The 14,428-nt window shown below is 41.1% G+C and overlaps 1 protein-coding gene across 2 annotated transcripts; it reads right to left on the reverse strand.

Annotated features, from left to right (window-relative positions):
* Window positions 1-127: 127 nt before the first annotated feature.
* acox1 (acyl-CoA oxidase 1, palmitoyl) lies at window positions 128-14,370 on the reverse strand. 2 transcript variants are annotated; one of them, XM_058069455.2, is made up of 14 exons: window positions 14,124-14,370; window positions 12,302-12,461; window positions 10,990-11,150; window positions 5,077-5,184; window positions 4,201-4,320; window positions 4,007-4,122; window positions 3,670-3,839; window positions 3,300-3,462; window positions 2,962-3,152; window positions 2,423-2,602; window positions 2,235-2,340; window positions 1,668-1,811; window positions 1,378-1,584; window positions 128-1,299 (listed from the first exon to the last, which is right to left on the reverse strand). In XM_058069455.2, exons 1-14 carry the CDS (start codon window positions 14,230-14,232, stop codon window positions 1,249-1,251), a joined length of 1,986 nt encoding a protein of 661 aa, XP_057925438.2. In that variant the 5' UTR covers window positions 14,233-14,370; the 3' UTR covers window positions 128-1,248. The 2 variants fall into 2 exon arrangements, with proteins under 2 accessions (XP_057925438.2, XP_057925437.2); XM_058069454.2 differs by lacking the exon at window positions 10,990-11,150 and adding an exon at window positions 8,168-8,328 and having other exon boundaries at window positions 14,124-14,369.
* Between the last annotated feature and the right edge of the window lie 58 nt (window positions 14,371-14,428).

Genomic DNA, 14,428 nt, shown 5'->3' on the forward strand with positions numbered 1-14,428 from the left:
ACACACACATGCTCCATATACTTACATGTCCACGTACTAGAAATGTACAGTATTGTATTTTTATTTTTTTTAAATCCATCAATTCAAGCATGTTATTAACCAGTGAATGTACACAATGGACACAATGTTTATATTTTAGTTTAGATTTATTTTGACAACATGTCAAATTATTCATCAATAGTCATAGAAACAGGCTAATATTATTTAACCAATTATGGTTAGTAAAACTGATTAGCATGCCTTCATGGCATGTAAACACACCTTTAAATGCAGAGAAAGCATTCACAACATGAAAGGCAAATTCCTCAGGCACATTCTGTAATTCCACAAAATCCTACACTTCAAAAAAAGAGGTCTTCAGATGGAATATCCTATATCACTGTAGCGGTTTATACCAAACATTAGCTTCCATAAAAATATTTTTTGTGAGTGTCTAGTCACATATGAATTTTTCATTAACTGTTGAAAGACAGTAGTAATTTGGACATTGCATACATGCAAAACTGGAGCTTCCTCACTTTTACAAACACTATACCTGTTGAAATGATACAGTGTCATGGAAAGGAAGCCGATGTGCATAATCAAGACCATAACTATATCTCTAAAGAAGCCTCTATTCTTCAAAACGTTTCAACTCACTCTCCGCCGAGTACAACATTTGATCCTTTTCAAGTGCGGTAATGCCTATGGTGGTTTCAGTGTACCCACAACACAGGTAAAGCTGTAGGCAATGTGAAGTACATACAGTGTTTGAGGTAAAAGGTAGGGGTAAAAGGCCAATGACAGAAATAATATGACCACAGCTTTGTAATAAAGCTCGTCTCATCACCATGTACAGTACTTGGTTATGGGACTTAATGATGAAAAACAGTATTACTTTCTCTCATTAGCATATAAATACTCTTAATAGTCTGTGTAAAAAAAAAAAAAAGTGTCTTGTGTTGAGGGTTGTTACGTAACATTCATAGTTACATTTTGTTCTTGTCGACAAAAACCTACACGGAAAAACTTTGGCGAACAAAGAGCCGCCATCAGGCCGCAACAGCAAAGAGTGTAGAAGAAACATTACATAATTAGACTGGTAGCGTTCATGATAAGTGATGATGTCTTATTTCAAACTATTTTAAAAGCTTAATTCCTACAAAATATTTAAACAGAATCAGAAATCTTTCTTTCCCTCATCAGTAAGGGTGTTTGTGATACAGAATTAGTACACTTAATATTTACAAGCATGGGTTCTCTTTCAGCTCACAGTTTGGACCTCAGAGGTTTCAGATACTTCTCAAAGGACTCATGCACCTGCACAAGAAAGACAACAACCGTTAAATGAAATGATTTTTAAAAATCTGTAATATAATAAAGCCTTCCTTGACTGACCTCTGTGGAATTGAGGGGCGAGCGGCGGGCCCATTCGAACATGTGCTCGTAGACGTTCCCGTCGTACCGCCCTAGGACAGACTTCAGCATCCTGTCGTGGAAATTAAAGGCATCCACCAGAGCCACGGCATTTGGCCTCAGCTCAGAGAGCAGCTCCTTGATACGAGCAGAAACCTGTAGCACCTGGGAGCCATTCAACAGCCCAGCCTGAAATAAAACAAGAAAAATGCAAATGAGGAAACAATAAGTCAATACACACCAAGCAATACAAAATATTATTACAACTGTACCAGTAGGAAGTCTCCAGAGTTGTTCATGATGCCATGAAGAGCATAAAGCCGAGCCAGCGTAGACAGCACTGAGCTTATGGGGGCATCATCAATCTCTCCCAGCTTGTCAGTAAACAGTTTCACTACTACATAGTGGCAGTGGGCCTGCAGGAAAAATACAGGATACACAGTTGAATGTAAGAGAATCAGGAAAAATTTGTTTTACTTCAACAACGTGTCCCCCTATCCCACTCCTAATGTTAAGTTTTGTATGTGATAGATGGCATCTATTATGCTGGACAGGGGGGATAAAATGCACCATAGTGCTTCTTGGAGGCTCATTAGCATTAAAGCTACAGATACACAATACCACATGTATGGCTTACTAAAAAGACACTTGTATGTAAAGTGTCTAAATTTCAGCATCAAGGCTAAATTATGGCAAACATACTTCCATTCCAATAGTTCCACTATTGTGGGACCATAATATTATATATGAAAACTTTAATTAAAATGGACCTTTAAACAATACATTGAAACTGGTCTATATTCGTTTTCATTTTTATGAAACAAAGCAAATTGTCTTACATCCGAGGCTCTGACCAGGTCGATAGCACTATTATTCCAGGCGTCCTCTTGGCTCTTCCTTTGCTGCAGCTCCTTCTGGATGCTCTTGGCTGCCAGCTCCACCAGACTAAAGACACAGAAGGATAATTTGCATGAATCACACACAAATGTAATCTAATCTATTAGTCCACTCTCAAACATCTCTTTACATGGCGGCACGTAGTTTGTAGACCTCCACCAAGCCGGATAGGTCGTTGATGTCGATACCAGTGGATCTTGCTGCAACGAGCTGTGGCTGGACTCTTTGATGGTCAGCCTCATTGAGGTATGAAACAATACCGTGCAGCAGCTGACCCGATCTAGCCTGTCTGTAGCTCTTCATTAGATATCTACACAAAAACACACACACATATCATGTAATCTTTTGAAGTTGTGTCGGTGGTGATTTAAAATGATATTCATAGACCTCATGTTTTTTCTGTACCTGGTAGAGGGGCAAAAGCACATTGATTGATCCATTACAGGGAATTATCTATTACAGATAACATAATTTCCTGCCTACAAATATCCTATTGGCCTCTATAGCGTTGGGACAGTAAATACCAAATTATTAATTGAGGACTGTGTGGTGCCTGTCTGGTAGAACAGGGCGGGACATTTGCTATGTGGTGCATAAAGGTAAAAATAACACAAGTAAGAACCTTTGTCACTCATAAGGCCACATGTGTGTTTCAGTCCAATGACGCACCTGGCCGTCTGTAGCATCATGACGGTGTTCTCTCCCTCATAGGTGCAAGTAGGGGTGAACTCTACATAAATGTCTGGCAAAGCGCTGCTGCGGGAGTAGCCGTGACCGCCGCACGACATGCGGCAGACCTCGATGGCAGAATTGGCTGCCCATGTGGTGAAAGCCTTTAAGCCTGCAGACAGAGCGTGGAGCTAAAGTATGGAGTGGAGAACAAAAAAAGGTTAAAACAATCTCCTAAAAATGCTTTTCAGTAAGTCAGTAAACACAATAATTTATGTAGGATATATTGTGCATTGCACTTAGGTATTTGTTATTTATGTGTGTATACACATATGTACCTCCGGCAGCTCACTGAAGTCCCCTTGGTTGATATCTCCTGTGATGCGGTGGTATGTTTGACTCATGTACTGGCCAACAAAAGTGAAGGCATAGGCCATGGCGAGCAGAGGGAACAGCTTGTACTGCTGCGTCTGGTACTCGAGAATCTGGGGCTCTGGCTCTCTGCAGGAAAAAAACATGTTCAAGACAGTGCATTTTCTATTACAGAATCTAACTGACTACTCCAACGTATATCCAAGTTTCATTTCTATAGTATTGTCCCTTGAGAGGATATACTGTAATAAAAATGGTTGCTGAAATGTAAGGGATATAATGTATACTCTACTTGCAAACAATGTATGTTCAACACTGTCATTGACAAAGACTGACCCAGGACGGATTTCCGACTGATGGCGAACAGCACTGTAGCGGATGGCGATCGTACTGGACTTGGCAAGGGCACGAGCCGACTCGCCAACAATCATAGAGCGGATGAAAACCATGGTGCCGTACGTCAGTTTGGCACTGGGTGGCTTCACATAGGTTCCATCTGGGTCCACCTAGTGGAGAGAATTATTCCGCATGTTGAGTTACAGCTGTAAAGGGAAATAAATTAAGTTTCTTTCAGTAGCATATCTTGATTTATGCAGTAAATCTGTGCTGGAAGTGGGGAAAAAAAATTCATGAACATTGTGACAGCACAATAAGTCATATTTGATGAGCTGACCTTGGCATATTTCATGAGCATGTTATCTCGTGGTATCCGTACATGGTCAAGTTTCAAAAAGCCGTTGTCAACCTCATTAAAACCAAATTTGGGTCCGATATCTCCAACGACAATACCTAAGAGGAAAAACAATAGTAAGATTTTATTCACATGCCAAAGCAAATACGAACCAAGTGAATGAAAGCTGCAATTACCAGGCAGAGGCTTGTGTGTGTTCATGTCACGGATAGGAACAATGAAAGCGTGCAAACCGCGGCAATTTCCTTGCGTATAAAGCTGGGCAAGAACAATAGCGTAGTTTGACGTCTTACCAACTAGAAAAAGAGAAGACAAAAGTTTGTATTAAGACATTTTCATTAAGTTATACAGTAATGCAAATACAGTAAATCCCGGCATACTCACAATTCACCGGTCATGACCCCACAAATTTGCTTAGCTCAATTTTTTTTTTCAATTAAAAAAAGCCTATTTTTTCAGCAAAAAAAGATTCTCAAGTCAGAAATTATTCATAAATATAGAGGAAATGTAGACACACATGTAGGGTATGACGCAAGGGCCATGTTTGGCTAGGGAAGCACTAGCTTCAACAGTCAAAATTCATTTCATTCATTCATTTTCTACAGCTTATCCTCACGATGGTCGCAGGGTGTGCTGGAGCCTATCCCAGCTGTCTTTGGGCGAGAGGAGGGGTACACCCTGGACTGGTCGCCAGCCAATCACAGGGCACATATATACAAACAACCATTCACACTCACATTCATACCTATGGACAATTTGGAGTCGCCAATTAACCTAGCATGTTTTTGGAATGTGGGAGGAAAATCCATGCATGCACGGGGAGAACATGCAAACCTCACACAGAGATGGCAGAGGGTGGAATTGAACTCTGGTCTCCTTGCCGTGAGGCCTGCATGCTAACCGCTCGATCGCCATGCAGCCCAGTCAAAATGTTTGTGTCAAAGCAATTTTAAGGGGGTGTTTTCTTTGTGGGTGGTCTTGGCACCGGCGAATGGATGTATTCTACTGTATTCCAATTTGTTTGACACAGTCTTTTAGAGTTGTGTACTTACGGCCTCCAGGCCACCATTTGATGGAGCTGACAGTGGGACTGTTAAGGATGAACTCCTGTGTAGCCGGGTCAAATGTGGCAGTGGTCTCTAGTCCTCGGAGGTGTGTGCCTAGAGGATGGTAGCATAGCGAAGGCTATAAAAATGCAAAGTTACATGAAATAGCAGAAGAATATCTACAAACTAACCGAAGTTAGTTGGCCAAGTACTGTATATAGCAGCGGTTTTCAAACAGCGAGTCAGACCTCCCACGGAACTTTATGTTGTGCAAATGTTTGTTTGTTTTTTTAATAATTTTAGCCTCTCATCTACACGAAAACGTTCTGGGTACTAGTATGTTGTGGTGTTGAGGTGTGCCTTCTGTATTACATCGTTTCCAATCAGTGATGTGGATGCAACTACTGTATTTTCTGGACTATAAGTCACTCCGGAGTATAGGTCGCACAAGGCCAAAAATGCATAATTAGGTAGAAATTTATTTTACAAACTACTTGACCAAAACAGACATTACGTCCTCTTGGAAGGCAAGTTCCAACAATAATAAAATAATAGAGAACAGGCTGAATATATGTAAGATATGCTAACACAATGGTTATTCAGCTACACAAAAAATTAACATGAACAGAAAAGGTGTCCAGTGTTTATATAACATAAACAGTTTTTTCATTTATGAATGTTGAATGTTGTATTTTGGTGTGTCTTCTATTCTATCTTCTATTCTGTTTACTTGCTTTATTCAACTTCATTCTTCTGTAAAGTGTCTTTGAGTATTTTGAAAAGCGCTATACAAATAAAATGTATTATTATTATTTATAAGTCACTCTGGAGTATAAGTCGCAGGAACAGCCAACCTATGAAAAAAAGTGTGACTGATAGCCCGGAAAATATGGTATTTACTAATCCAAAACCGTGTGGACACACATTTTTTTCATTCCGTCAAAAAAATACAATCTCACAAGCGTTCCAGTATGGGCAGAGCCTGAGGTGAGCAGATAATCCCACAAAATATGCTCCAACGTTTTTCAGGGAGTGGGAGAGCCATTGACAGTATTAAGGGGAGGATCACTGCGTCGCTTTGAAAACCTCTGCTCTATAATATACTCAGCACACATATCTTTGTAGAAAACAAGCCCATGAGAGTTGCCAATTGATGATGTAAATATATGTACACAGGACATTGCCCCGTGCAGGAATCTATATTATAGGAAAATATTTGCTTTAATTAAATCGATGTTCACAGTGGAAGGGCCAGTTTGAGGAACAGAACAGTAGAAGAGCAAAGCGGTGCACCTTATAAATGTTTGACAGATCTAAAAAACGATTCTGATTTGCTGTTGCAAAATTCTGTGTGTGTGTGTGTGTGTGAGAAAAGGTGTTGTGAAAGGGTTTCCCCTTCCTGAACACAAAGTGCAGTTTTTAAATGAATCTTTTTATTATTAAAAAGGAACAAAAATGTATCCAAAACTACATCGCCTTGTGTTTTGACAGACCTCCCATTAAAACATAACTGTTTATGTTCAATTTCTCCAGCCAAACCCGAGCCCGATCACTGCCCCACCTGTTCACAATCAAGAAATAAATGGGACCTGCCTGCCAAAGTGAAGGAGACCAAAAGATCCCAAAAGGCTAGACATGCTGAGGTCTAAAGAAGTTGAGGAACAAATGTGAAAGAAAGTAATTGTTATAGAAGCATTTCTAAAGCTTTGGGACTCCAGTGAACGACACTGAGAGCCATTATCCACACATGGTGAAACCATGGACCTGTTCTACTCCTGTATATACTCCTCCATGAATCACCACCTTATTGTGGTGGAGGGGTGAGGGGCTTGCAGGCAAGCTCCTGGTGGTTGGGCCTTTGCCTGTGAGGACAGCTGAGCCAAGTCCAAAATAACCACACAGGATGTCCCCCTTGTAGACCCAACACATGTGGAAGCAAGCATAAGAGTCCAGGTTCTTAGACTCTGGTTCTTGGGACAGGGAATGTCACTTCTCTGTTGGGGAAGGAGCTCAAGCTCATGCAAGAGGTTGAGACATTCCAACTAGACATAAATGGACTCAGTTTGGGCTCTGGAACCAAACTCCTTGAGAAGAGCTTGTTCTATTCTGGAGTTGCTGCCTGGGAGAGGCGAGAGCCGGTGTGGGCTTAATAGCCCCCCGGTTCAGGGGCCTTCGTGTTGGAGTCTACCCGGTCAAAAAGAGGGTCATTTCCCTACGCATTCGTGTTGCTGAAAAAGTCCTGACTGTCGTTTTTGTGTATGCGCTAAACAACAGTTCAGAGTTGCCGAGCCTGTTTGGAGTCTATCACAGAGGTGCTGGAGGGCACCTCAGCTGGTGACTGCGCAGTTCTATTGGTAGACTTCAATGCCCACGTGGCAGTGGCAATGGCAGTGTGACCTAGAGGTGCGTGAGGAGAAACGACCTCCCCAATCTGAAGCCATGTGGTGTGATGTTCAAACATTATAATGCCCACCAGTCCACCTTAGGCTGCAGGTCTATGATCGACTTTGTAATCGCATCATCAGACCTGCGTCCGCTACCGTCAAGCTGAAGAAGGAGTCCTGACGGCTTGTGGGGCTCCTAAAGCAGCTGACAACTACCGGAAGGCCAAGTGCCACCCAGCTTCGGTGGGTTGGAGGAGTTCGGTAAGGGACCGGAGCACAATTTTCGGTCAGCCTCAAAGAGGTCTTGGGGGGGGGGGTCTACAGGCGGATCAGTGCAGCGTCTGTAGTAATGCGGTCGCTATACTGGACTGTCATGGTGAAGAGAGGGCTGAGCCAGAAGGCAAAGGTCTCCAGTCTGGTTTACCAGTCAATCCATGTTCCCGCCCTCACTCATCACTGCCCACACTGATCGAAAGAACAAGAACTAAAATGAGTTTCCTCCACGGGGTAGTCGAGATAGTATCGTTATCGTGAGCCATGTATCGCATATTGTATCGTATCGTGCGGTGCTCTGAGATTCCCAGCCCTCGTATTGTGCCATCACTTTGCAGTCATTTTTCCGTAATTTATTGAAATTTGTAGGTTGATTTGCAAAAAAAAAAATATTCACATTGATTTACTCAGAATTTGCACCCCACTGTTCAGTATTTTACCGTGGCCCATCTCGGTCTGTGCGTAGGTGCCGATGATCTCTAGGTTCCATGCAGGCATGAAGTAGCGATCCATTTGTTCTGGGGTGGCCTGGTTGAGCAGTGTGGGCAGGAACATCCCGAGATGCAGATCAAAAGGTTCGGGCCTGCCCGGGTGCACGCAGCTGAACCACAAGAGGACAGGAGCCGATGGAAAAGGACACCAGAATGGTAATGCCAAGCAAAGGCAAGGGGAAAGGAGGGGACAATACACATGAAGTCAAATTATGGAGGGTATAAGCCAAATCAAACAGAGGTAGATGTCAGTGACAATGACAGAGGTTGAGGGAAGAAGAAGCAGTGAAGGAAGAAGGAAGGAAAGTGAGACCAAATAATTAAAACAGATTATCATGTATAATTTGGCTAGAAGGTAAGTCGTATAACATACAACCATTATCTAGTAATGAAAGTACCCTCCAAATAATGCAGTTTCGATAGATAATATGGTCTTGTGTTACACAAAGCAAGCAAGGGGCGGGGGGCATTAGTTTAAGCTTCAGCTGTAGTTCTGTGTGGCTGAAATAGCAATTGGATAAAGGCCATTCACTTGGCTTTGGACCAGAGAAGCTACAAACAATGACTGGCATGACCTACTTTCTCTGTCACAGGTTTCTCAGGCTCTCTGATTAGAAGATGATCCTGCCTTGGAAGCTATTTTCTATTCCGCATACGGTACAAATAAGTTGATGTAGGGGGAAAAACTAATTTTAAGCAATCTTAAATGGCTTAATGTAAATGAAAAGTCTTCTGTGTAAACCATCCAGGCGGGGTTCACCATGGATTGGTTGCCAGCAGGCGGAGGTTTCATTCATTTATTCATTCATTTTCTACCGCTTCTTCCTCACGAGGGTTGCGGCGGGTGCCGCAGCACATCCCAGCCGAGAGGCGGGGCACACCCCGGACTGGTCGCCAGCCAATCACAGGGCACATATAGACAAACAACCATTCACACTCACATTCATACTTATGGACAATTTGGAGTGGCCAATTAACCTAGCATGTTTTTGGAATGTGGGAGGAAACCGGAGTACCCGGAGAAAACCCACGCATGCACGGGGAGAACATGCAAACTCCACACAGAGATGGCCGAGGGTGGAATTGAACCCTGGTCTCCTAGCTGTGAGGTCTGCGCGCTAACCACTCGACCGCCGTGCCGCCCGAAGGTTTCATTATTTATTTTTTTTATTTATTTTTAACCAAAACACCTATTATTTTAAATACAATAAAGGCAATATTTTAATTTTTATAAAATGACTTGGGGCGGCAAAAATTGCTCAAAAGAGTACTCTTTGTACTCTTGTGAAAATGTTGAAAATTATGGATGGCCCCTAAGGACAGTAAATGGAAATACATATCACCCTCAGTTTACAGCATTGCTTGTTACGCCTTTATGTGCTGTCATTCATTTATTCATTTTCTACCGCTTATCCTTGCAAGGGTTGTGGGGGGTGCTGGAGCCTATCCCAGACTGGTCGCCAGCCAATCACAGGGCACATATAGACAAACAACCATTCCCACTCACATTCATACCTATGGACAATTAACCTAGCATGTTTTTGGAATGTACGGGGAGGAGGCAGAGGGTGGCCGAGGGTGGAATTGAACCCTGCTCTCCTAGGTTTGCGAGCTAACCACTTAACCACCGTGGCCCCTATGTCATAAATTAGTTAAAACTTAACTTTGGTCCGTAAACATTACATGCTTGAGAACTAATTACAGCGTTGTGCGCCCCTGAAAGATACAATATATGCGGCTCACGCTACTCACAAAGATAACGATTGTATTGTTACGTCTACCAAGACGCGATCCAAGTGGGTTTTGAGATCGGTCTAAGTCTATGTTGCAGGTGTCTGGTGGTTGGGAGCAGAGCTTGTACTGTATTTGTATTTTTTTATGCTTGAAATTATTCATTTGGGAAAAAATACGTACAATTTCCTTTAATATGTTTTTTTTTCTTTTTACAAATAATTGACCCTAGTCAGCCATGAAATGGTGATCATTTACAAGGTAATTTTTGAAAAACTGCGAGAGAGTGAGGGAGCGATGTGAGGGCTACCTTTGGCGAAATCACATCAACACAACATCAGTGAACTCAACTGTCATTTCTGCACAGAGCCGTCCTCAAGCAGGGCACATGTCAAATTCACAGACATTCTGAAATCCAAAAACTAGAAACACTAGAATACACATACGTAAGGTAATGTGAAAGACCTGCAATTAGTGTTTTATTACTGTATTTTATGTCCTACATGTGTTTTGTGTGAGTGACTTGGGTATGAGAATCGACTAACATCAGAGTCGAGGAACAGAACTCACATGTACATAAACACGGCACTATAAAGCATGTTGTCTTTCAAAATATGCAGGAGAACATGAACGTGAAAATCATCATAAAATGGAGAAACATGATTGTTAATCAACAAATGAGTTACAAAGTACAAGTGATTGGTTAGTACAGTAAATTGAGGATAGTTATGTTCAAACAGAACATTAAAACTTACAATCAGTATTGTATTGAGTATGTTTGCTAAATGTGGAAAAGAAATCAGGAACAGGGAATGAAAATATAAAAAACTTGAAACTACTACCACTGTAAAAATGTGTAAGAGATGACTAATGTCATTTTTAAAATGCATATCATAAAAGGCAAGTTTGTGAAATTACTGATAAATTACTGGATCTGTCAAACACATACAAGGAAGCCAAATCACATTTGCACTTCAAATGGGCCTGTTTTCTAATGTCAAAAGTTTTTTGCTGTTTATTTAGCAAAGTCAAGGACTGACCGTGACCTAGCTCCGTTTGAGCATACGTGCCAATGGCCTGGTAGGACGTGGCTAGGGGTAACCATTTCTTGGACTGCTCAGGGTCACATAGGCCATAGAGTGTTGGGATGAACATGACAAAGTGTAGTCCCATAGCCTCATGAAAGTTGCCCCGAAATATGCTGGTTGAAGGGAAGGTATAGGATCAACAAGTGTGAATCAGGTATTAGTGTAGTTATGTTATAACAATTTGACCTGAAACTCAATGTAAATGTTTTTTTTCCATTTGGAGAATGATCAGAGTACTACAGCTATGAAGTTAGACAACAACGTTATTATTAAATTCAGTCACTTTAAGCCATTTTGACACTTCTAGGGAAAAATGTTACTGTTAGAACATCAAGAAGAAGTCAATTAAGCACAGTCAAAATGAACCTACAATGAGGATCAATGGAACTTTACCACCTGGTGGAGACATGGATATGCATGGCAATTGTTCAAAAGTGGAGAAAATAGGTATTTTATTCCCCCCGCATATGAAGAGATCTGATATTTTTCTAGTTTCGCTCTTTGCTCTTACTCATGGTGGTGAAGAGGTGGGTCACAAGTTGAGTTTAGTTTTTTGGAGTACTAATTTGGCTGCACAGAGCCTGTGTGTGGATCGGGGATCATATACCGTATTTTCTGGACTATAAGTCGCTCAAGGACAAAAATGCATAATTTGGTAGAAAAAAACAAACATAAGTCGCACTGGAGTATCAGTCGCATTTTTTGCGGGTAATTTATTCTAACAATAGAAGAATAAAAAACAGGCAGAATAGGTGGAAGATATGCTAACACAAACATAACAGAAAAGGTGTCCAGTGTTTATGTAACATAAACAGTTTTTTCATTTATAAGTCGCAGGAACAGCCAACCTATGAAAAAAAAGTGTGACGAGTCCGGAAAATACGGTACTTACTTTCCTCAATTAAAAACTTTTTTCCCCCTGTATCCTTTGGTTAAAATAAACCTCCCTTATAAGATCTGGATTGATCATATATTTGTCAAGTTATCAAAGCAAATACTTATTTCCCACACTGTATATATTTTTGTTGAGTAAATCTAAATGATTTTATGTGCACTGTATTAATGTGGCCGTGAGCAGTGAGCTCATACGCCCTCTGACACAGTTCTAATCTCTTCATGTACTTTGCTCCAAATGTATTTGTCCACATACAATTACAAGGCTCAGGGTACATAATATTGGATGCTTATCTAACACATTCCTAGAAATTTCTTTGTGATTTCAAACATTATGGTCAATTCTCATGCCCCTTGCTTTTTCACTTACCTTTTATAAAAGTAGATCTCCTCCGGGTCCGCAATGCCATACTCCCTCATCTTGAGGATCATTTGGGCACTCTTTCTAACAGCTTGGTCATAGCGCTCGCTGCGGGACAAAAAGTTTGGGTCCTCTTCTTTAAAGTCTGAGTCGTTAATGACCAGGGACTCTGCAGTGAACAAGGGTACAATAAGGAATGTACCTTCTAATTCATCAAATGTTTCCTTCCATCTAGTCCACTTTAAAACAAGAGCTATGGTTTGGCAATCAAGAAAAACATTTAGGGAGTAATTAGAATTTGTAAGAGTCTGGATGACAATTACACATTATGTATACATTGGTACATTCGTATCATGAAACAAATATAAATAAAAGTCAATGGCAAGTTAATGCAGTTATTGTGAGATCCATTATCCACAAATGGCGAAACCCAGGGGAGGCCGGACAACTAAAATTACCCCAAGAGTGCAGCGACGACTCATCCAAGAGGTTACAAAAGACCCCACAACAACATCCAAACAACTGCAGGTATCACTTGCCTCAGTTAAGGGGCGTTCATGACTCCACCGTAAAAAAAAACATGCAAAGCAAAAAAAAGTGTTTGTGTGTGTGTGTGTGTATAATATACACACACACACACACACACACACACACTTTTTTTTGCTTTGCATGTTTATATATATATATATATATATATATATATATATATATATATATATATATATATATATATATCAAAACAGTATTTGAGTGTTCACAGCCTGTCTTGTAAGTCAAGTAATTTTTGACAAGGAAATGTCATTACAGCACCACTCAAAGCAGCTCACTCGGAATTGTTTCTTTCAGCTAAGAAAAATCTCGAAACTTCGAACAATGGTATCTAAAGGTGAGCTCGAGATGATAATCCATGCCTTTGTGTCTTCTCGTTTAGACTACTGTAATAGTTTGTTTTCTTGTCTAAACAAAAAAGAGTTGTCTCGTCTGCAACAGGTTCAAAATTCTGCTGCACGGTTATTGACTCGATGCAACAGAAGGGCTCACATCAGGCCGATTCTGAAAGCTCTCCATTGGCTCCCGGTCTCATTCCGTGTGAATTTCAAAATCCTGGTGCTCACTTTTAGAGCCTTGCACGGCCAGGCCCCTGTCTACATACGAGACTTGTTGCGTCCCTATACCCCCTCTCGGAGGCTGAGATCGTTAGATCAAAATTTACTCATGGTCCCTCGTAGTCGTTTTAGGACCCGAGGAGACCTATCTTTTCAGGTTGTTGCGCCGAGGCTCTGGAAATACCTTCCACCCTCCCTACGTTTGCTTGACTCTGTCGATGCATTTAAGAGTAACCTTAAAACTCACTTGTTTTTGCAGGCATACCCAGCTCAGTAGATTTAGGGTACTATGACCATCATATATTTATGTCTATTTTATTGTATACTGTTTTTATGTACTGTTTTATGTCTATTTTTATTGTACATTGCTTTATTGTTTTATTGTATTTTTTATGTGTATTTTAACCCTGTGTTTTGCCTTTTGTGAAGCACTTTGTGACTTTTGTCTGAGAAAGGTGCTATATAAATAAAACTTACTTACTTACTTATATATATATATATTCGATATCCGTGTGGTATACTGTATACAGTATATACACCCAGAAAGTCAATGCATACCGAGCCTCACTATGCAAGGCACAGATACAGCATTAGCCGCCATAGGTGGCCTTCGACTATCCGTTTAACACTCTTCAGTATATATTTTGTTGATAATATACACATCATCATTCGAAATGAGATTTGAAAAATGAGAACAATATAAACTGTCTGACGAACGAATTTACCGATTTCTCGTCTTCTTCTGGTCTTTTCTGGGCCTCCGTCCAAAATGTGGGTGAGTTTCTCGACATCGAAGGTGGCCTTCTGCCGCTCTTTTTGTATGTCTGGATTCATGTCGAAGCTGAAAAGGCGACGCCAACGGTGAGAAATCGACAACAATCAGAGAAGAGTGTGAGTTGTGTAATTTATGTCTTGGAGTGAGGCTATTCTTTCCTGTTGGACACAGGCTGATGACGAAGTCGGGTCACGTGACGTAAACCCGGAAGTAAGACATGCGTATTGTCAAAGACAACCGCCTCAACTTTCAACC

Source organism: Doryrhamphus excisus, linkage group LG9 (genome assembly GCF_037039965.1).
Source record: "Doryrhamphus excisus strain RoL-2023G ecotype Guam linkage group LG9, RoL_Dexc_Guam_v1.1, whole genome shotgun sequence".
Lineage (NCBI taxonomy): Eukaryota > Metazoa > Chordata > Actinopteri > Syngnathiformes > Syngnathidae > Doryrhamphus > Doryrhamphus excisus.

Bases quoted from the DNA above. Each gene is read 5' to 3' on its own strand.
- acox1 (XM_058069455.2), bottom strand. From the start codon at position 14,232: ATGAATCCAGACATACAAAAAGAGCGGCAGAAGGCCACCTTCGATGTC. The intron at 11,151-12,301 runs GTAAGTGAAAAA...CCCTTCAACCAG, and splicing joins GAGATCTACTTTTATAAAAG to CATATTTCGGGGCAACTTTC. The intron at 3,153-3,299 runs GTACATATGTGT...TCCATACTTTAG, and splicing joins ACTTCAGTGAGCTGCCGGAG to CTCCACGCTCTGTCTGCAGG.